General features: G+C 39.0%; 1 protein-coding gene across 1 annotated transcript in view; it reads left to right on the top strand.

The window, feature by feature from the left end:
• Nucleotides 1–15,461: 15,461 nt before the first annotated feature.
• Nucleotides 15,462–23,374, top strand: part of hecw1b (HECT, C2 and WW domain containing E3 ubiquitin protein ligase 1b) — a 32,644-nt gene continuing 24,731 nt past the window's right edge. Inside the window, 3 exon segments of the mRNA XM_042718994.1 lie at nucleotides 15,462–15,825; nucleotides 19,376–19,483; nucleotides 20,580–20,674. Coding sequence (XP_042574928.1) covers nucleotides 15,462–15,825; nucleotides 19,376–19,483; nucleotides 20,580–20,674 — 567 coding nt within the window.

The raw sequence follows: 23,374 nt of genomic DNA, 5'->3' as shown, positions 1-23,374 counted from the left end.
ATCATTTAGCCGAGGAGCAGAGATGAGGTAGATTAGTATTGATTCACCTGAGACCAGCAGTCTATTGATCCGCTCTAAAATCAGAAAAGCTTTACAGGAGGAAAAAAAGGCCTTGTTCCTTTCCAGGCAGAACTGCTTCCTGTTGAACGACCTTCACATGATGACGTGGACGTTATTGAGTGAACTGACTTCATAAGTTTTTATTTATAGATGACATTTACTGTAAATACGGTCTCAGAGTGTCTGCTAATATCTGATTTTATGATTATGTAATTTTATAATACATTATTTTCATTAGTATGTCTTATAAGTTAAAAATGTGGGAACACTTTACAATAAAGTTCCATTTGCTAACATTTGTTAATTTTATTAGTTAACATTAACTATGAAAATACTTCTAAAGTATTTATTAATCTTCATTGATGTTAATTTCTACATTTACTAAGACATTATTCAAATCAAATGTTTAATGGACCTGAGCTGACATGAACTATGAATGGTTGTATTTTTATTAACTAATGTTAACAAATATTAATAAATACTGTAACAAATGTATTGCTCACTCTTAGTTAATTCTTAATGCATTAATTAATGTGAACTAATTGGATCTCATTTTAAATTGTTACAAAAAATGTATTAATTTATTGTCCTTTTATAATTAAAAAAAAAGTAAAATTTAGATTTAATTTAACATAATTTATATAATAAAACTAAAATAGTATGTAATAAATTCTACTAAACTGATGTCACAAAGCATTGCATTTTTAGTGGCATATTTATAATCTAAAATCGAAATAAAATATAATCTAAATATAATTACATGCGCACTAAAGTGTAATCTAAAATAAATATGATTATTTAGCTTTTTATATTCCAGTTTTTATGCATGCATGCAAATTTGTATAAGTGCATTTACATATGCAGTTAACTTTTGTCCAAAGTGACTTAAAATAGAATAACAAAACCAGCAATACTGTCAGTATACAATACAAGTGGCATCCTGTTATAATTTGCAAAACTGCATTTACATTTATCCATTTAGCAGATGCTTTTGTACAGTAGAAGAGTATAAGCAATTTGTCACAAAACTAGGAATATTCATAGTGTACAATGCCAGGTTTCTCGTGGTAAACAAACTGCGAGATGCAAAAATAGTATCACGGTAGTTATGCCATTAAGGATAAATGCAAGACATTAGCATATTTCCTGCGGTGTCCTGTGCCATGCTAGAGTCTGTTCTACATCACAGAGGAGATTGCATACTTCAGATCTTCTTTCTAACAGAACTGTGGCTTGATCTCTGTATTCTGGGGAGAAATATCCCGCTCCCATAGGCCTGCGCGCTCCGTTATGTAAGTACATTAAGATTCTCAGGTTTCATTTTGCCACGGCGAGCCTGACGCTGCTCGAGCTAATGCATCTCATCCTGCGCGAGACACAGACACACACAGTGGTATTTAATGGAGCCTGTCCCCGGGGCCTTAATGATTATAATTAATTTATCTGTGTCAGTGTGCTTGCAAGGTGCATTGTTAAAGCTTCCTCTCATCTTGTAAACACAAATGCGCCCAGTGGAAGATTCAGTTTGTTTCGGCGTGTCACAATGATTCAGTCAGCACTAGAATTTGCATTCCTACTATTTTCTGTCAACAAAAAGGAGTAAAGCAGTGACCTCATTACAAAAATTGTTATCTGCCCTTTCATTAACCTTTATGAGAGTCACGTGTGTCAGGGTCTGCTGATGATATTGCTGTGCTGCGATCGGCCCTCTGCCCTGCTGTCACCTTCCTGCATTGGCCAGGAAATCTCGGCAGATGAAGCCCTGACTGAATTCATGTCTGTTTTCATGCCTTATGTACATGCATTTCAGTTCAGTGAGCATTTCAAACACTGAGATGGCGCCGCCGCGTTCGGACGCCATCCTGGTCGCTCTGCTTAGGCTGTGTGTTTATTTAATTTTTTACTTAACATTACTCTCACCTTTTGCACGCATAACATCGGCACTGATCACATATGACAACAGAACACTTTTAAACATCAGAAACCAGTTTTCTCACCTGTTTTACAACGGTTTACCCAACGATCCAAGTTGGCCACCTGAGATTCTCCGCACGACGAATAAGAACAATGGCTATGAGAGGGCTCCTCCGAGACAACGAAACAGAAAACACAGAGGGAAACGCACTGGGGTTCGCAACAGACTGAGGACCAGAGCGCACAGTCCACCTTTACCCAGTATCCTGCTAGCCAACGTCCAGTCGCTTGAGAACAAGATGGATGATCTCAGAGCCAGGATAAGATTCCATCGGGACATAAGGGATTGCAACATAATCTGCTTATCAGAAACATGGCTGACCCCCTCGGTACCGGACGAAGCTGTAACACCGTCTGATAGCTTCTCTGTTCTTCAGATGGACAGGACTGCAGAGGCCAGCAAAACCAGAGGTGGCGGGGTCTGTTTCATGGTCAACAACAAATGATGTGACCCCAGGAACATCACCACTCTGTCGCGTTCCTGTTCACCTCATCTGGAGCATCTAACGATCATGTGCCGCCCATTCTATTTGCCTCGTGAGTTTACAGCGGTCATCGCCACGGCTGTTTACATTCCACCTCAAGCGGACATGGAGATGGCCCTGTCTAAGCTCCATGATGTGCTTAGCGTCTGCTTAAACAACCACCCGGACGCTGCCATCAGTGTGAGTGGGGACTTTAATAAAGCCAGTCTTAAAGGGATAGTTCACCCAAAAATGAAAATTATGTCATTAATGACTCACCCTCATGTCGTTCCAAACCCGTGAGACCTCCGTTCATCTTCGGAACACAGTATAAGATATTTTAGATTTAGTCCGAGAGCTTTCTGTCCCTCCATTGAGAATGTATGTACGGTATACTGTCCACGTCCAGAAAGGTAATAAAAACATCTTCAAAGTAGTCCATGTGACATCAGAGGGTCCGTTAGAATTTTTTGAAGCATCGAAAATACATTTTGGTCCAAAAATATCAAAAACTACGACTTTATTCAGCATTGACTTCTCTCCCGGGTCTGTTATGAGCGCGCCGTTCACAGCACATCCGGTTCGCGAACGAATCACTCGATGTAACCAGATCTTCTTGAACCAGTTCACCAAATCGAACTGAATCGTTTGAAACGGTTCGCGTCAACAATAAGCATTAATCCACAAATGACTTAAGCTGTTAACTTTTTTAACATGGCTGACACTCCCTCTGAGTTCAAATAAACCAATATCCCGGAGTAATTCATTTACTCAAACAGTACACTGACTGAACCGAGCCAGATAACGAACGAAACATTGACTCGTTCTCGAGTCAAGAACCGTTTCTGTCGGACGCGTGCGATTCGAGAACCGAGGAGCTGATGAAACTGCGCATGCGTGATTCAGACTGACACACAGCGCGTCTGAACTGAACTGGTTCTTTTGGTGATTGATTCTGAACCGATTCTGTGCTAATGTTATGAGCGCGGGTAAACCGAAGGCTTGAATCAAGGACAATCATCGCCAATGAAGTCATTACGTCGAGCGCAAAAGAACTGGTGAACCGTTTTCGGCAACCGGTTTATTGAATCAAACTGTCCGAAAGAACCGGTTCGCGGAGAAGAACAGAACTTCCCATCACTACCGGTGATCCGAAAACCGATGCAACCGGTTCTTGACTCGAGAACGACTCAATGTTTCGTTCGTTATCTGGCTCGGTTCAGTCAGTGTACTGTTTGAGTAAATGAATTACTCCGGGATATTGGTTTATTTGAACTCAGAGGGAGTGTCAGCCATGTTAAAAAAGTTAACAGCTTAAGTCATTTGTGGATTAATGCTTATTGTTGACGCGAACCGTTTCAAACGATTCAGTTCGATTTGGTGAACTGGTTCAAGAAGATCCGGTTACATCGAGTGATTCGTTCGCGAACCGGATATCACTAAACTGCAGTGCTGTGAACGGCGCGTTCATAACAGATCCGGGAGAGAAGTCAATGCTGAATAAAGTCGTAGTTTTTGATATTTTTGGACCAAAATGTATTTTCGATGCTTAAAAAAATTCTAACGGACCCTCTGATGTCACATGGACTACTTTGATGATGTTTTTATTACCTTTCTGGACGTGGACAGTATACCGTACATACATTCTCAATGGAGGGACAGAAAGCTCTCGGACTAAATCTAAAATATCTTATACTGTGTTCCGAAGATGAACGGAGGTCTCACGGGTTTGGAACGACATGAGGGTGAGTAATTAATGACATAATTTTCATTTTTGGGTGAACTATCCCTTTAAACATGTAATGCCAAACTTTTACCAGCATATTCCTGTCCAACCAGAGGGAGGAATACAATCTGACCATACCGCCATCTTCCTCATACCGGAATACAAACAAAAGCTTGTGCAGGCAACTCCAGAGAGGTGGGTGGTGAAACGCTTGTCTGCCCCATCAGAAGCAGCGCTACAGGACGTGCTCGATGACGTAGACTGGGACATGTTTAGGTCTAGTTCCACTGACGTCAGTGAGTTTGCGGATGTATCTATCAGCTTTGTCGGCACTCTTGTTGAGGACTTAACACAAACTATAACAATAAAAATTTTCTCAAATCAGAAACCATAGGTTGATAAATCAATCTAGGCAGCGGTGAATGCCCGCACGGCTGCGTATAATGCGGGGCTTGTGTCGGGAGACATGAGCGGATACAAAATTGTGTGTTACGCTCTCCGGCGCGTTGTGAGAACTGCTAAACAACCGTACAGAGAACGAGTGGAGTCTCATTTCCAACTGAATGACTCCAGGCGCATGTGGCAGGGACTGAGAACTATCAGTTCTTTTAAAAAGTAAACCCTCCATTGCGGTGAGTGCTGACTCTTCACTAGCTAATGAGCTGAACACCTTTTATGCACGTTTCGAAGCAAACCGCTCTGGCAATATCAACAGTCTGTCAGCGTGCACAGAGGAGAAGAAAAGCTGTGTCAGTGACACGCACGCAATCACTGTATCGGAGGACGAAGTTCGTCGAGCTCTGAAGCGTGTGAACATCGGGAAAGTGGCTGGCCCAGACGGGATTTCCGGTCGTGTATTGAGATCATGCACCGATCAGCTGGCTGGATTGTTTACGTCTATCTTTAACAAGTTCCTTGCTCAGTCAGTCGTCCCTACATGCTTTAAAAAATCTATCATCGTTCCTGTACCAAAAAACAACAGTCCATCTTGCCTAAATGATTATCGACCAGTGGCACTCACATCACTAATTATGAAGGTTTTTGAAAAGCTTATGAAGAAGACCATCTGCTCCTCTATCCCTAACAACAATGACCCACTCCAGTTTGCCTATCGCCCTAATAGATCTACTGAGGATGCTGTCTCCCATCTCCTGCACGGCACTCTCACCCATACCGACAACAATAAAGGGAATTATGTGAGGCTGCTGTTCATAGATTATTGCTCAGCCTTTAACACTATAGTCCCCTACAATCTGGTCTCCAAGCTCAGAAACCTCGGACTGAATGCCCCATGTGACTGGGTTCTTGATTTTCTATCATGCAGACCTCAGGTAGTGAGGGTGGGTCAGACCACCTCCAACATCATCACTCTGAGTACAGGAGCCCCACAAGGATGTGTTTTGAGCCCTCTGCTCTACTCCCTCTACACATATGACTGTGTGTCCTCTCACACCTCCACATCTGTCATCAAGTTTGCGGATGATACAGTGGTTATGGGCCTCATCTCCAACAACGAGGCTGTCTACCTTGATGAGGTAGAAAGACTGACATCATGGTGCCAAACAAACTGTCTCTTTCTGAATGTTAGCAATACCAAGGATCTGGTTGTGGACTTTATGAGGAGGAAGCAGCGGATCTACACCCCACTCATCATTAACGGGACCTAAGTGGAGAGAGTGAGCAGCTTCAAATACCTTGGCGTACACATTTCCGAGGACTTGACCTGGACTAATCATATTCAGGCTCAAGTTAAAAAGCCAGACAACGACTGTACCATCTGAGATTCTTGAGAAAATTCAAGGTTTCCCCTGGAATCCTGAAAACTTTGTATATCGGGGTATAGGAAGTATATTGACTCAGTGCATTTCATCGTGGTATGGAAACAGCTCAGCCCAGGATCTTAAAGCCCTGCAAAGAGTAGTGCGCTCAGCTGAGCGCATCTCCAAAACATCTCTCCCCTCTCTGCAAGACATCCACACCAGGAGATATAAATCTAGGTCTGTTAAGATCCTCAAAGACTCCACCCACCCTGGAAACCACTCTTTAATCTGCTACAGTCAGGCAGACGCTTCCGCAGTTTGATGGCAAAAACGGAGAGGCTCAGAAGGAGTTTCTTCCCTCACGCTATCAGACTACTAAATATGGACATTAAACACACTCCACTTTAGAGACTCTGGTAGTGTAGGGTTACCCAATAACTCTTTGCACAATGCACTTTTTGAGATAACCTAGCTATGAAACTCATCCTCACTGTACATTGTTTACATCTCTGCACATCATCTGAGTAGCAGTTTCTGTGTAGCATCTCTACACATCATCTGTGTAGTAGTCTAATATATTGTGTATATTTCATTATTAGTATTTAATCTTCTTATTTGTTTCTTCTTCTTCTTATTTTTGGTGTATTTCATTATTTGTATTTAATTTTCTCTTATTTTTTTGCACAGTCTAAAGAGTGTATACCAGACCTACATTTCACTCCTTGTTGTATGCCATATAACTTGTACGTGACAAATAAAATCTTGAATCTTGAATCTTGAAAAAAATCTTGCAATTTCATAAAATCTTTGGCCAGTCAACAAAAAATTATATTCTGGAACAAATGGAATATTCCAGATTCAGATTAAGCATTTGTGGCATAATTCCATAATTTTTGACTTGTTCCTCACTCAGCAAATCGAGGTTTCAGTGAGGCACTTAAAATAGAAGTAAATTATTATATTAATTATTGTTTTAATTATTTTAGAAATTTTTACTCTTGCTACTAGTAAATTTCACAAATAATTACAAAGAAATGGCAAATGACAGACCAAGTTAAACAAGTAGAAAAACTGAAATAGTATTTGATTGTAAAACTTTAGTAAGACTCCAGTAATCTTTGATTTATTTACAACTTTTTGCATTGTATTTAGGGACAATTAATGGTCACTTTAGGCTTTACGTTGTCATGGAAATGAAGTTTTAAATTATTACACTGCAGTTCAAAATTTAGGGTCACTAAAATGTCTTAATGCTTTTGAAAGAAGTCTCTTATGCTCACAAAGGGTGCATTTGTAAAATAAAGTAAAATCAGAAATATTGTGACATATTATTAGAATTTAAAATAGGCCTAACTGTTTTACATTTAGCAAACACTTTTATCCAAAGCGACTTACAGTGTCAGTATGTATGTGTGTTCCCTGGGAATTGAACCCATGACCTTTTGCACTGCTAATGCAATGCTCTACCACTGAACCACAGGTACACATGCTCCAGGAAACGTATTCATGTTTTCTATTAAATATATTTTACAATGTAATTAATTCCTGTGATGCAAAGCTGAATTTTCAGCATCATTACTTTAATCTTCAGTGTCAAATGGTTTTTCAGAAATCATTCTAATATACTGATTTGCTGCTCAAGCAAGTATTTGTTCCTTTAAAATAACTTGCTGACCCCAAACTTTTTAATAGTTGTAGTATAATTTTTTTACATAATCAGCAATATGCCATAAATGCTGTCGATTTTGCTTCCTTAACAGCAGACAGATGTTTATTTTTCGCCCCTAGGGATTTTATTGTTAGTAAAGAGTGAATAGAGATCAAGAAACAATATTGAAGTCACAGGAACAGAAAGAGGAAATGCCAGATTGGAACCCATGGCAGCTAGACAAACTCAATATATTGGAACACATAGGTTATATATTTCTGAAATGTAAGCTATTGCTTGTTTGGTGCAGTCTGAGGTGTCATTTGTCACTCGTTCATTTCCCTGGTCTGAATTCTAGCCTCTTTTCAGCATGATCTGTCCTGTAAGTTTCCCAGATTGCCCAGTTGAATTAAGGAAGCAGAAACTGCTGATGATTGTGTGTGAAAGTGGATTTGCTGCGTGTCCTTTGTGGATGTTTTTGAATGCTGGGATTGGTCTAGTCTACAGTACATCTTTTGCTTGTGCAGTTTTACAAGGGCTTCAGGTGCATGTTGTGTGAGTTTTGTTGCACTGCAGGCTTCATGCAAACTGGGATAGTGAGGAGCAACGGATGAACTCCTTCTGCTCTCTCGGACAAATAAGGATTTCTCACACTCTGCTGCTCTGTGTTTCACGGAAACCTGGCTGAATGACGCCATTCCAGACAGTGCGCTCCATCTGCCGGACTTTCAGCTGTTTAGAGCAGATCGCGACGCAGAATCAACAGGGAAATCGCATGGCGGTGGGACATGCTTTTACATCAGTGAATGGTGGTGTACAGATGTTACTGTTAAAGAAGATGTGCTGTTCAGATCTAGAAGTGCTCTTTGTTAACTGCAAGCCATTCTATTCACCGCGGGAGTTTCACTCGTTCATTCTGTTGAGTGTTTACATCCCCCCGCAAGCACACGTGAGCCTGGCTTTACAGAAACTCACTGATCAGATCACAGAGACAGAACAACAACATCCAGACTCTGTTTTAATCATTCTTTAATAAAGCCAGTCTCTCCCGTGAACTGCCAAAATACAGACAGCATGTTACACGTCCCACCGGAGACAGTAACATACTAGATCACTGTTACACCACAATAAAGGATACATATTACCCTGTTCCACGAGAAGCTTTGGGGCTTTCTGATCACTGTCTGGTTCATCTTATACCGACCTACAAGCAGAAACTTAAATATGCTAAACCTGTAGTAAAGACTGTGAAGAGATGGACCAATGAAACAGAGCAGGATTTACAAGCTTGTTTTGACCTCACTGATTGGAGTGTTTTTGAAGCTGCTACCACCGATCTGGACGAACTCACCGAGACTGTGACATCCTATATTAGTTTTTGTGAGGATATATGCATTCCTACCAGGACTTATTTAACATTCAACAATGATAAGCCATGGTTTACAGCAAAACTCAGACATCTTCATCAGGCCAAAGAGGATGCCTACAGAAATGGGGACAGAGTGTTGTACAATCAGGCCAGGAACACCCTGAACAAAGAGATTAGAGTGGCTAAAAGGACCTACTCTAAAAAGTTGGAAGACCAGTTTACTTCCAACGACTCAACTTCAGTGTGGAAAGGACTGAGAGCCATCACTAACTACAAGACACCACCCCTCTGCACTGAGGCAAATCAACGATTTGGTAAGGACCTGACTGAGTTTTATTGTAGATTTGAAACCCCCCACTCCCATTATGACCATCTCCCTACACAACCGTTAACACCTCCTGCAATCCCCCCTCCCCCCTCCTGCACTTCAAATCAGTGAGGATGATGTGTGCCAGGTCTTCAGGAAGAACAAAAGAAGAAAAGCACCAGGCCCAGATGGCATTACACCAGCCTGTCTGAAAACCTGTGCTGATCAGCTGGTCCCCATCTTTTCAAAGATTTTCAACAGATCTCTGGAGTTGTGTGAAGTGCCTTCCTGCTTCAAACGCTCTACCATCATCCCCGTTCCAAAGAAACCCAAGATAACAGGACTTAACGACTATAGACCTGTGGCTCTAACGTCTGTCGTCATGAAGTCGTTTGAAAAACTGGTTCTGGCTTATCTGAAGGACATCACTGGACCCTTAGTGGACCCCCTGCAGTTTGCTTACCGAGCAAACAGGTCCGTGAATGATGCAATCAACTTCATTGCACTTCATCCTGCAACATCTGGACAAAACAGGGACTTATGTGAGGATCCTATTTGTGGACTTTAGTTCGGCTTTCAACACCATCATCCCAGCCCTCCAGACCAAACTGACCCAGCTCTCTGTTCCTAGCTCTATCTGTCAGTGGATCACCAGCTTTCTGACAGATAGGCAACAGCTAGTGAGACTGGGGAAATTCTTGTCCAACAGCTGCTCCACCAACACTGGTGCCCCTCAGGGATGTGTTCTCTCCCCACTCCTCTTCTCCTTGTACACCAACGACTGCACCTATAAAGACCCCTCTGTCAAACTCCTGAAGTTTGCAGATGACACTACAGTCATCGGCCTCATCCAGGACGGTGACAAGTCTGCTTAAAGACAAGAGGTTGAGCAGATGGCTGTCTGGTGCAGTCATAAAAACCGGGAGCTCAACACACTCAAAACAGTGGAGATGATAGTGGACTTCAGGAGAAACCCCGCTGCACTCCCCCCACTCACCATCATAGACAGCAGTGTGGCTGCAGTGGAGTCATTCAGATTCCTGGGAACCACCATCTCTCAGGACCTGAAGTGGGACAATCACATTGACTCCATCATTAAAAAGGCCCAACAAAGGTTGTACTTCCTTCGCCAGCTGAGGAAGTTTAACCTGCCACAGGAGCTGCTGAAACAGTTCTACTCAGCCGTCATTGAGTCTGTCCTGTGTACTTCAGTAACTGTCTGGTTTGGTACAGCTACAAAATCAGACATCAGAAGACTACAGAGAACGGTTCGGACTGCTGAAAGGATTATTGGTGCTCCCCTGCACACCCTTCAAGAACTGTATACATCCAGAGTGAAGAAAAGGGCTCAGAAAATCACCCTGGATCCCTCACATCCAAGTTACCCCATCTTTGAACTTTTGCGATCTGGCCGGCGCTTCAGAGCCGCAAATACCAGGACAGTCAGGCACCTCATGAACAGTTAAATGTTCCTTTCCCACTTATGCAATAAAATTGTGCAATATCCTTATATTTGTTACCCCTCCATCCTAGTACATCCCTGCATCTTACTCAATTCTATTCCATTATCATCTATAGCACAACTGTTTATACAACTTATTTATTTGCAAAAAATGTATTTATTTATTTTTTTGTCTCTGTGTACTGGAATCTTATGTCACTAAAACAAATTCCTTGTATGCACAAGCATACTTGGCAATAAAGCTCTTTCTGATAAAGCTCTTTCTGATTCTGAATGCCGTGATTCACAATGGTCTGGTAACTTCAAACCAGGGTTGTAATATAATAACTGATACATTTCAGTTGCTTTTCCTGTTTTACGACAAACACTGCAAGTCACATTGTGTCATTGTGTCACTCAAGATGACTTCATCTGCACTTGTCACAAAAAATAGTGCTATGATTTTGTTCTTTATATTTTTGGCATAATAATATTGTGTTTTCTGTGGAAACTTGACACATCATGTATTATGTTGCATTTAAACCAAGTTATCGAGTTACTCGGGTATTTCTACTGTATTTTAGATCAATTTCAAAAACATAAAAAAACTTCCATACCCCTAATTTTTCAGTCATTTTATGTCAAATGATATTTAATTTCAATTCAATTAAATTCAAGCTTATTTGTATAGTGCTTTTTACGATACAAATCATTGCAACGCAACTTTACAGAAAATTAAGTTTCTACAATATTTAGTAGTAGCTTATCAGTGGTGACTGTCAGTTTATGTGCATATGGCAGAAATGTACGGAAAAATCAATTAAATACTTAACCAAACAGACGATGAACACTATTAACATCAATTATTATATGATGCAATCAAACTTATAGCAAAATTTGGTAGTTCTGTATGTTGTTTCAGGGTTGGCATCATCTGAGGTCCTCTGAGGGGTTGGCATCATCTCTTCTCAGGTGTTCTGGATCCAGACTGGAGCTTGTGTAAATCCTAGTTGAACAGAGAAACAAATAGAGACATAATTAGCATAGCTGCTGTTCCAGCCAAGTAAAATTAATTAGTTTAACCTAAGCTAAAGAATAATAATGTGCATTTGATCAGATATGACTGCAGTCCAAAATTATAAGATACATTACAGGGCTCTAGACTAACTTTTTGCACTGGTTGCACTAGTGCGCCTAACTTTTTTTTCTTAGGTGCACCAGCACAAAAGTTAGGTGCACCCAAATTTATGACCACATCATATTTAACACCGCAGTTTTACAAGTTCACTTCTTTTTTTTAATCGCTGTCCATATAGGCAATATTGACTTGTAAATGATTAACTAACAATCTGGTCAACATAAAGTTCTTTATTTGAAGCACAGTTCTACAAGAAAGGTAACTTACTGAAAAAGTGTTGGTGTTTTAAGTGCTTCACTGAGCTGAAATTTAAACTTAAAACATCTCAAGATAAATGAAATAAAAATTAAATCTAAATTAAGTGTTTTAAGGGCTTCAAACTGAACATCTCATGGCTCAATGTCTTATGGACTATCCTCCATTACAGTCACATGCCCCTCGGATGGCCAGTTCCTGTAGTTTGGCCTTCTTGATCTTTGGCCTTGGCCAAACCAGCTGGCCACCCTCTCTCTAGCAGCAAAATCTTCCAGACTTGGCCCCTCTACACTGATTCTTATCAGATCTTCCACTGTGTCTGAATGAAGGGATGCTCTAGTGTCTGATTTAAAAGCAGTCCCTAAACAGCTTATACTACTGTCTCCGCTATTAAAATAGTTCAGTTTTGTATGTAATAGCAAAGTGATTATTTAGTTTCCTTTTTTTATTAAGTTAATTTAGAAAAACGTTTGGAGCATTTTTTGTTTGTTAAATATACAGTTATATAAAGTTTTAGTTTTTTAACGACCAAGCGACCAACGTTAGACAATGAGATGCAGCCTTGGTCTGACGCAAGAAGCAAGTCATTTGTAATTTTAAGAAGTGCAGTTTCTGTGCTATGGTGGGGCCTGAAACCTGACTGAAATTCTTCATAGAGATCTTTTTTTGCAGGAAGGAGCACAATTTAAGCAGACACAACTTTTTCTAAAATTTAACACATGAATGGAAGATTTGAAATGGGTCTGTAATTTGCCAGTTCACTAGGATCTAGTTGTGGTTTTTAATAAGAGGCTTAATAACTGCCAGCTTGAATGGTTTTGGGACATGAGTTAGTGAATCAGGCAGGTTATTTGCAAATCTGTCTTTGGTGGCTGGAACAATAGTTCCGCCCGGACGATAATGCAGAGCCATATAGTTAATATCAGAAATACACAGTATGCACGATAGAAGGTATGGTCAGTAACATCATCACTTTGCGGTAAGATATCTATATCAGTAAGATCGATTCCATGCGATATAAATAAATCTCGCTTATGATTAAAACGATGAGTCAGCCGGTGATATTTTGGTTGACTCCAAAAGAGTTTATTAGGTCAGTAAACACAAGTCCTAATGCATCATTTGTATTATCAACGTGAGTGTTAAAATCTCCGACAATTAGCGCTTTATCAACGGTAACTAATAGGTCTGAGAGGAAATCTGCAAATTCTTTTAGGAGTTCTGTATGCGGCCCTGGTGGTCTATACACAGTAGCCAGAGCAAGAGATACGACAGATTTTTTTTGCATATTTGACAGTGTAACATTAAGCAGAAGTATTTTGAATGATTTAAACCTGTATCCTGTTTTCTGGGTAACATTAAGAATATCACTATATATTGTTGCAACACCTCCCCCGTGACCAGTCTGACTGGGGTCATGTTTATAACAGTAGTTTGGTGGAGTAGACTCATTTAGACCAATATAATCATTTGGTTTTAGCCAGGTTTCAGTCAAGCAGAGTACATCAAAACTATTATCTGTGATCATTTCATTTACAATAACTGCTTTGGGTGTGAGTGATCTAATGTTTATGAGCCCAAACTTTAAAAATAGTTTTTGTTCAATTATTTTACATTTTTCTGGTTTAATCATGATCAGTTTTTTTCTAGATCCTACATTAAATTTATATTTTCACCTCATTATTTGGGGAACAGACACAGTCTTAATAGATTGGACAGCACAAGTACTTCTATCATTTAAGCGGGTAACAAAAGCCATCATAGCAGTTATTTGAGAATTGGCTTACTAGTCATATGGAGCATAGTGTCCTGGAGATGTTGTCTGACAGGAGTTGTGCTACTTTTATTTAATATAGAAATTAATTAATTTAATATCCAAATTACTTTTTACTATAGGCCTATTTAAATAGTGACATTCAGTATTTGATAGCCATGTAGTGTATGGGTCGACTGATTGCTTATGTGTTTTTCAGGGCTAATGCAGAAACCGATTATTGCAGATCAAGAAGATAACCACATCTGCTTTTTGCTGCTTGACTACCTCTTGCTCTTTCAGAGAAGTAACATGCAGGAAATGCTGTCTTTAGAAAATGCAATGTTTGTGTGTGAACAGAGATGGAGGGAGAGGAAGTCATGAAACCTAATGTCTGTAAAACATTTGTTTAGCCAAAAATTTCCAAAGGGACTAAATAACCCTGTTCTGGGATTTACATTACATTCAAATACAATCAAAAATAATAAACAATAAAACACATCACATCACAACTATATTTCCAAACCTATTCCTAACTAATCTTACCAATAAAAATTAATAAAAAAAAACATAAAAAATCATAAAAATCCCATAGACTCGCATTGAAAAGTCTCTGCTCATCTGAACATTCCGTCAAACTGCAACTGTCAAAATTCAAATCTAAACACAGTGAAGCCCATTAGACTGAATCAGACTTCCCTTCCATGTACTATTACTAACCCATTCAAACTCGTCTGTCTGTCTGTCTGTCTGTCTGTCTGTCTGTCTGTCTATCTATCTATCTATCTATCTATCTATCTATCTATCAAAACATTCAAACTTGAAGCTTTTAAAACTACTTTAAACTTAAAACTGTTTCAGACAGAAAACCATCAAACTTAAAACTTTAATCTTTTCAAACTTTTCAAACTTTCTGGTCCTGGTTTCTCAAGCCAACTTAAAGTTTGTCTTGAAAAACTTTTTTATCTAGTTTTATTGTTAGTGTTGTCCAGCGCTATTTTCATGTTATAGGTTATGAAATTGAAAAATTGACAGCATATTCTTCATATAAAAACTTAATTTATTAAAAGGTTTAGTTTCATATTAGCTTCCGATTATATTCGTTTTATTTTAATTTTATTTCAGTTAACAAATGTTTTCATTTAATGTAGAATCATTTCATTTTTTTTTTTTTTTTTTTTTTTGGTTAACGATAATAGCACTCATGCAACTTAAATTAATTCTCCAGATTGCCATTGTCTTGTGCTCACATTGTTCTGGTTAAGCATGTGTGCGCCTTGCTTATTCAGCATGCACCCATTTTCTAACATCGTTCAAGACAGTTGAAGTAGACGTCATCTCTTGCACTATAGGTGTAGGTGAGATTCAGCTGTTCTCCCTCCTCAAACATGTCCTGACCTGCCTCGCTCTCAGCAGTTTTGTCTTTTTCTGATCTGACTATGAAAAGTCTGCATTTACTGCAGCATCTGAACCCCCCCCACCAGGACATGATTGTTCTTTTGATGGTTGGATTTGCACACCATATGCTCCAAATAGCATATGCGTTTAGTAATGGAGGGATTCATCATGTTTCACTCTTCCTTCTTGTTTTTTTCTCAGAACTTGTACCAGAACAGGTTTCTCGGGCTTGCAGCTATGGCCTCTCCATCTCGCGCATCTCAGGGCAGGCGGCGATGTAAGGACCCGATTCGGCACAGTTTCAACCCTGAGCAGTTCCCCAATGTGGACTTTCAGAACGGCGTACCGGAGGAGCTGGCGGCAGCCGTACTGCGCTCCACCAGCGACACCGACCTCGTGACCTCTCACTGCCGCTCCACCCTCACCGTCAGCACCTCCAGCTACACCATCGGCCAGACGCAGGACATCACCCTCAGCTGGGACATCAAGGAGGAAGTGGATGCGGGTGACTGGATTGGCATGTACCTCATTGGTGAGTGTGGTTGTGTTTTATGATTCTTGAGTTTGGGGTCGGTAGGAGTTTTAATTTTTTTGAAAGTAGTCTCTTACCAAGGCTGCATTTATTTGATCAAATTACAGTAAAAACTGTAATATTGTGAAATATTATTACAATTTAAAATAACTGTTTTCTATATTTTGAAATGTAATTTGTTTCTGTGATCAATTCCTAATTTTCAGCATCATTGCTCCAGTCTTAACAAGTGTCACATGATCCTTCAGAAATCAGTCTAATATGCTAATTATAAGCAAATATATAGATTGAAAAGAGATGTGCTGGTTATTATTTTTGAGAAAACCATAGTACTTTTTTCTTTTGTAACATTATAAATGTCTGTAGTGTCACGTTTGATCAATTTAATGCATCCTTGCTGAATAAAAGTATTACATTCTTTAAAACTATTTTTTTACTGACCCCAAATTTTAAAAAGGGGTTTATGTTGGCTGTAAGTTCTTAATGTTACATTATAGATTCTTTAGAATGGTGTATGTGGTTTCTGGGTTTTTTAGAGCACTAGTACATACATAGATGGTTTTCTACCGCATGTGTATGTACTTAGAAACAAAAATGCCTGTTTCCAGCTCAGTGAAGTTAGAAACAGTCACTGCAACGTCATATCTTACAGTTGCTTCATATCTTACAGTTGCAAAATTTCATTTCTCTTTAGTGGGACTCTATTTCTCAGAATTTGCTACTTTGTGTCTTAGAATTGCTACATTAAAACTTATAACACATTGTGACTTCATTTCCTCATAACTGCAGTTTATCTCTTGCAGTAGCAACATAATATCTTACAGTGACACTTTATTTTCTTAAGTTAAACATTCATCTTGTAATGTAATATGTTATCTTTTACTCTAAGGTGGAAATAAACTTCCATACAAAAAGATTTTGATGTTTAACATACACTACACTACACACAGAAAGGTTTCTCGCATATTCAGCATATTAGAATGATTTCTGAAGGATCATGTAACAAAAGACTGGAGTAATGATGCTTAAAATTCAGCTTTACGTCACAGAAATAAATTACATTTTAAAATATATTATAATATAATATATTAATAAATATAATAATATATTAAGCAATCGTAAAAGTCGTGGCCGTAAATGGTATATATACTTTTTCCCAGGGGGTGTGAGTGCGAGTCTCGGGCCGGCATAAATATTTTGAATGTACACGCAGCTCGCTATTACTGTTTATTAACTGTCTTTTAATCAAATACCCCCAAGCTCAGGGCCTTGGTGGGTGTAAAATGGCTGCCACATGTGGGTCACGGTGTGCGTATGTGTGTGTTCACTGCTTTGGGGTTATTGAAACATAAAAACATGATATTTGCATTATTAATAAATTCAAACAAAAAAAAATCATATATTCAATATAAAAACAAAAACATTAATAAAACAAAAAAACATAAATACATGCAATATCAAACTGAAACATAAAAACATGATATTTGCATTATGTATAATGTCATGGTATTTCAGATTGACAGGGAAAAATAAAGTGGCTGTAATAGTCCCAAAACACATAAAAAAGGGAAAAATAAAGTGGCTGTAATAGTCCTGCATCACAGAAAAATAGTAGCAGGTTGTCCATCAACTGAAGACCACACACTTCCGCCGTAGACAGCTCTGTGGATTACAATAGTAGCAATATAGATGTGTCAATTGTGTCTGGTGTCCTAAAGGTTCTCATAAAACCCTTAAAAAAAAAAAAAAAAAAACAAAAATCACAATCTCCACACATCCACAAAACAAGTACAAAAATTGTAACAATTCTTAAATACAATACTTACATGCCATGGCAGTACAAGCAACAAGATAAAAAAAAAATTAACAGTATACATAAATGACAATATACACGTTTACACAATATGCACATTTCACAATATACAATAGACAATTGTACACAATATACACATTTCCACAATATACAGCTAGTACACAGTATACTCAAGAGACTTATAAATGAATAGCTTTTATATATGCCTTACAGGGATGTATACTGTAGTGTTTCACTGTGAAGTTTAGTGCAGTAGTTTGTTAATGCAGAAGAGGAGATGGTGCTGCATGTGTTCTATGCTATGCAGTGCTGTCAGAGTCAGTGTGCTGGTGTGTAGATGGAATCCAGTGTGAGGGGTAGGGGTAGGTGAGTGATTATCTGGAATTCAGAAGTCTGATAGCCTGCGAGAAGAAGCTGTCTCACGTTCTGCTGGTTCGGGTCCTGATGCTGCGGTACCGTCTGCCTGATGGTAGCAGTGAGAAGAGTTCATGGCTCGGGTGGCAGGAGTCTCTGATGATCTTCCGTGCTTTCCTCACACATCTCTGGGTGTAGATGTCCTGGAGGGAGGTGAAGTTGAGAACGGTGCAGTTCCCGTACCAGGTGGTGATGCAGACAGTCAGGATGCTCTCAACAAATCAACTCAATAACCCGAGGAATAGTATAGTATAGTAAATAAAATAAAATAAAATAAAATAATTGCATATTATTTTTGAGCTCAGACCAAATTTCTTCAGTCACCCGAGGAAGAAGAGACGCTGGTAGGCCTTCCTCACTTCTGACTGTGTGTGAGTAGTCCAGGTGAGTTCCTCGGTGATGTGAACGTGAGGAACTTAAAGCTGGTGACCCGCTCCACTGGAGTCCCGTCGATGGTGATGGGGGAGTACTCACAGGTCCGTCTCCTGAAATCCACCACCAGCTCCTTGGTCTTCTTGATGTTTAGAGAGAGGTTGTTGTTTTGGCACCAGCTAGTCAGGGTGCGCACCTCTTCTCTGTAGGCTGATTCATCATCGTCAGTGATCAGGCCTTACACCGTTGTGTCATCCACGAATTTGATGATGACGTTGGAGCTATGTGTGGCTACACAGTCATGCGTGTACAGGGAGTATAGGAGAGGACTGAGAACGCAGCCCTGTGGGGCTCCAGTGTTGAGGGTCAGCGGGGAGGAGATGTTGCTGTCAACTCTGACCAACTGCCATCTGCCTGTCAAGAAGTCCAGGATCCAGCTGCAAAGAGAACTGTTCAGACCCAGAGCCCGGAGTTTCACCACAAGCTTAGAGGACACTATGGTATTAAATGCTGAGCTGTAGTCAACAAACAACATTCTCACATATGTGTACCTCTTGTCAAGATGGGAAAGGGCAGTGTGCAGGGTGAAGGCAACTGCATTATCTGTGGAGCGGTTATTGCGGTAGGCAAATTGCAGTGGGTTGACTGATGCTGGTAATACAGAGCAGATGTGATCTCTGATAGGCTTCTCAAAGCACTTACTGATGATGGGAGTCAGAGCAACAGGGCGCCAGTCATTCAGGCAAGAAGCTTTGGGTGTCTTTTGTATTGGCACAATGGTGGATAAAATGTTCTGGTTTTAAATGCTCTTTGTCTTGAATTTGAGCCTTAACGAGTATGTGTCTTTTAAAGAGTGAAAAGCTTTCTCGTTTTTTAAAGCTGTCATGAATGAATAATCAAAGATGTGATTCTCTGTATGACAAAGAATAATTTCTCTTCTATTTCTCTTAGATGAGGTTCTGTCAGAGAACTTTCTGGACTACAAGAACAGAGGTGTGAACGGCTCCCACAAAGGTCTGATTGTCTGGAAGATTGAGGCCAGCTCATACTTCGTAGAACGTATGTCCATTTTTGTAAAGCGTGCTTGTGAAATGATACAGCATTACAGCCACTTATTTCCCACACACAGGATGCCATTAGAGCTGCTTACAGTTGTGTGTGACTTTGCATGGCTGCTAAGGTAACAAACACCTCAAAACAAACCACTTTCATACTAGCTATTTGTTTGATGATGTTTCAGATAAGAGGTGTGAAGGGAAATTCACTCAGGTGTGACATTCTTCTAGCACACGAAAACACTTCTCGTGTCTCATGACAAGATTCCTGTGTGCTTGTATTAATATAAAGCAGTTTGAAAGATATATTAGGCTACGCTGTCTTTGCTTGACAGTCCAGAAAGCACTCTGATGTGTTGTGTTGCACTGCAAGGCCATATGGCTCATATGCTGCTGCTTTTTTCTAATTTATTTTTGGCATTTTTACTGTTACGGGTACTAGAGAGAGAAACGGTGTCCCAAGGGCCGTGGGCCAATGGACAGAGGCCATCTCTTTGATATTATGGTGCCTACATACCGACTCAAACTCACTTTGCCCACTAGAGCACAATGGTTTGGCAGAACATGTGAGCAAAATCAACTCTCTTTCATTTACTATGTTAAATTATGTTTGCATGTAAATTTTTCGCTAGTCCATTTTGCAATTTTAATTTAATTAATTGTACAGCCTCACTTAATCCAATTAATCCAAAACTTCAGTGACATTCTGCATTATACAGTAAATTTATAACTCAGTTCCACAATTCCATCTGCATTTTCCACATTATGGAAATCATAAGGCCCCTCTCAAGATCTTAACTGAATATTACATTTTATTTATTTGAGGATGTTCATGGTGTTTCAAGGTTGATGGATATTTTTTTTGGATTGATCTACTTCATTCTAATTATTAATTAGTTTAAGTTCAAGCCATTATTTCTCAAATAGCAAGCAAGTTTTTTCTGTCACAGTATTTTATTTCCTGTTCATAAAGAGGAAGTTGGTGTGTGTGTGACATAGTCAAGGTCCTATTTTTTAAATTAGACAATAACCACATTCAGTTATTTTTACTATGAACGAAACCAGTCCTGATCCTTTTCCTGTGCTTGGCTCTTTTTCAGCGGAGACTAAGATCTGTTTTAAATATTATCATGGAGTGAGTGGAGCCCTGCGGGCCACAACGCCATGTGTGACCGTGAAGAACCCCTCCGCACCGGTGAGCGAAAAAAAGAAAAGATGTGTATATATTATATTTTGAGTCAAGGTTTAAATCTCCACACATCATGTCTTTAGATGAGCAGTGCTGAGGAACAGACGTATGTGTAGATGTGTAGAGAACGCTGCTGTTTTTCTTCCATCATTTCATCAAGGGTTTTCAAGAGCAGACTAGTCTGTGCCATCTGTTTCTGAGAGGATTAATACTGCAGATAATCTCAGGTTATCATTTCATGGCTTAATACAGGCCTACCTCCATAGCCACAGAATCAGCCATACTCTCTTTTTGTTTCTTAAAGCTAAAGTATACCAATTCCAAGACACAGGCCTTTATGGTGACCTTAAAGTGTGAGTTACCCAAAAATAAAACTTCTGTCATCTTATGCTCTCCCTTGTTTAATTTCAAGCCCTTAAGACTTTGGTTAACCTTCAAAAAACTAATAAAAATATTTTTAATGAAACCTGAGAGGTTTCTGTCCCATTGAAGGTCTAGGTAACCAAAACTTAGACACAAAAATGTTGTAAAATGAACCCATTTTGATTTAGGCTTTTATTCACTTATAAACACACATACATAGAACACATCACATATGGTAAACATGGAAGCAACACACACTAAAACAAACTTCATTGTTTAGATGTAAATAAAAGCATAAATTAAATCTGTTCATCCAGACAGTCGTATCTCTTCATAAGACTTCATAAGACTAAACCACTTGATTCATATGGATTCATTTTACAATGGCTGTATGACATTTTTGGATCTTCGAAGTTGTGGTTACCTAGACTTTCAGTGGAGAGACAGAAATCTCTCAGGTTTCATTAAAAATATCTTCATTTGTGTTTCAAAGTTTAACCAAAGTCTTATAAGTTTGGAACAACATGAGGGTTAGTAAATGATGACATCATTTTCCTATGTGGGTGAACTATTAACATGTGAAAGGAATACATTTTTACAAACTCTACAGCAAATTATTTTTCTCCACATTTATGATCATACAACACGTACGTTTATCATTTATTCTCATTAAACATTTTATTTTTGTGATCATTCTATTTCAAAAACACTTAATCATCCTTGAATCGTTCTCATTCTTGTCTTGTTCTGTCCAGCCCAGTGTCAGCAATACATTTATCACATTTAAAATCACTTACCTATTGGTTGGTTACATAACTTGCATTATTAAGTGTTTCAGTGTGATGCAAAGCTTGAATTCCAGTGTAAAAATGATGAAGATTAACATGATTGAGTCAAATCAAAAGGTGTCTTACGAAAGAAAATATTACAGGTGCTGGTCATATAATTAGAATATCATCAAAAAGTTGATTTATTTCACTAATTCCATTCAAAAAGTGAAACTTGTATATTATATTCATTCATTACATACAGACTGACATATTTCAAATGATTATTTCTTTTAATTTTGATGATTATAACTGACAACTAAGGAAAATCCCAAAATTCAGTATCTCAGAAAATTATAATATTACCTAAGACCAATACAAAAAAAGGATTTTTTTAAATCTTGGCCAACTGAAACGTATGAACATGAAAAGAATGAGCATGTACAGCACTAAATACTTGAATTACTGCAGCAATGCAGCGTGGCATGGAGTCGATCAGTCTGTGGCACTGCTCAGGTGTTATGAGAGCTTAGGTTGCTCTGATAGTGACTTTCAGCTCTTCTGCATTGTTGGGTCTGGCATATCGCATCTTCCTCTTCACAATAGCCCATAGATTTTCTATGGGGTTAAGCTCAGGCGAGTTTGCTGGCCAGTTAAGAACAGGGATACCATGGTCCTTAAACCAGGTACTGGTACGACTGTGTGTAGTGGTTCTTGAAGCACTGACTCCAGCTGCAGTCCACTCTTTGTGAATCTCCCCCACATTTTTGAATGGGTTTTGTTTCACAATCCTCTCCAGGGTGCGGTTATCCCTATTGCTTGTACACTTTTTTTCTACCACATCTTTTCCTTCCCTTCCCCTTTCTATTAATGTGCTTGGACACAGAGCTCTGTGAACAGCCAGACTGTTTTGCAATGACCTTTTGTGTCTTGCCCTCCTTGTGCAAGGTGTCAGTGGTTGTCTTTTGGACAACTGTCAAGTCAGCAGTCTTCCCCATGATTGTGTAGCCTACAGAACTAGACTGAGAGACCATTTAAAGGCCTTTGCAGGTGTTTTGAGTTAATAAACTGATTAGAGTGTGACATCAGGTGTCTTCAATATTGAACCTTTTCAAAATATTCTAATTTTCTGAGATACTGAATTTGGGATTTTCCTTAGTTGTCAGTTATAATCATCAAAATTAAAAGAAATAAACATTTGAAATATATCAGTCTGTGTATAATGAATGAATATAATATACAAGTTTCACTTTTTGAATGGAATTAGTGAAATAAATCAACTTTTTGATGATATTCTAATTATATGACCAGCTCCTGTAGTTGCTTAGTGGCACATTTTTAAACTTACCTTTTTAAATTTAGAATATAAATTGTCATTTATTTTATTGTGTGCAATGGGGAACAAACTTACAATGTTTTTTGGTGAGAACTCAGAGATTGCCTCATATAATGTTGTGACGCACACAGCACTGTTTGCCCAAAACCACTGGTGTCAAAAGTATTCACATTCATTACTCAAGTAGAAGTATAGATACTAGGGTTTAAAAAGACTTTTGTAGAAGTTGAAGTATCAACT

This window comes from Cyprinus carpio, chromosome B2 (assembly GCF_018340385.1).
Source record: "Cyprinus carpio isolate SPL01 chromosome B2, ASM1834038v1, whole genome shotgun sequence".
Classification (NCBI taxonomy): Eukaryota; Metazoa; Chordata; class Actinopteri; order Cypriniformes; family Cyprinidae; genus Cyprinus; species Cyprinus carpio.
This window is presented reverse-complemented; position numbering and strand designations above follow the sequence as displayed.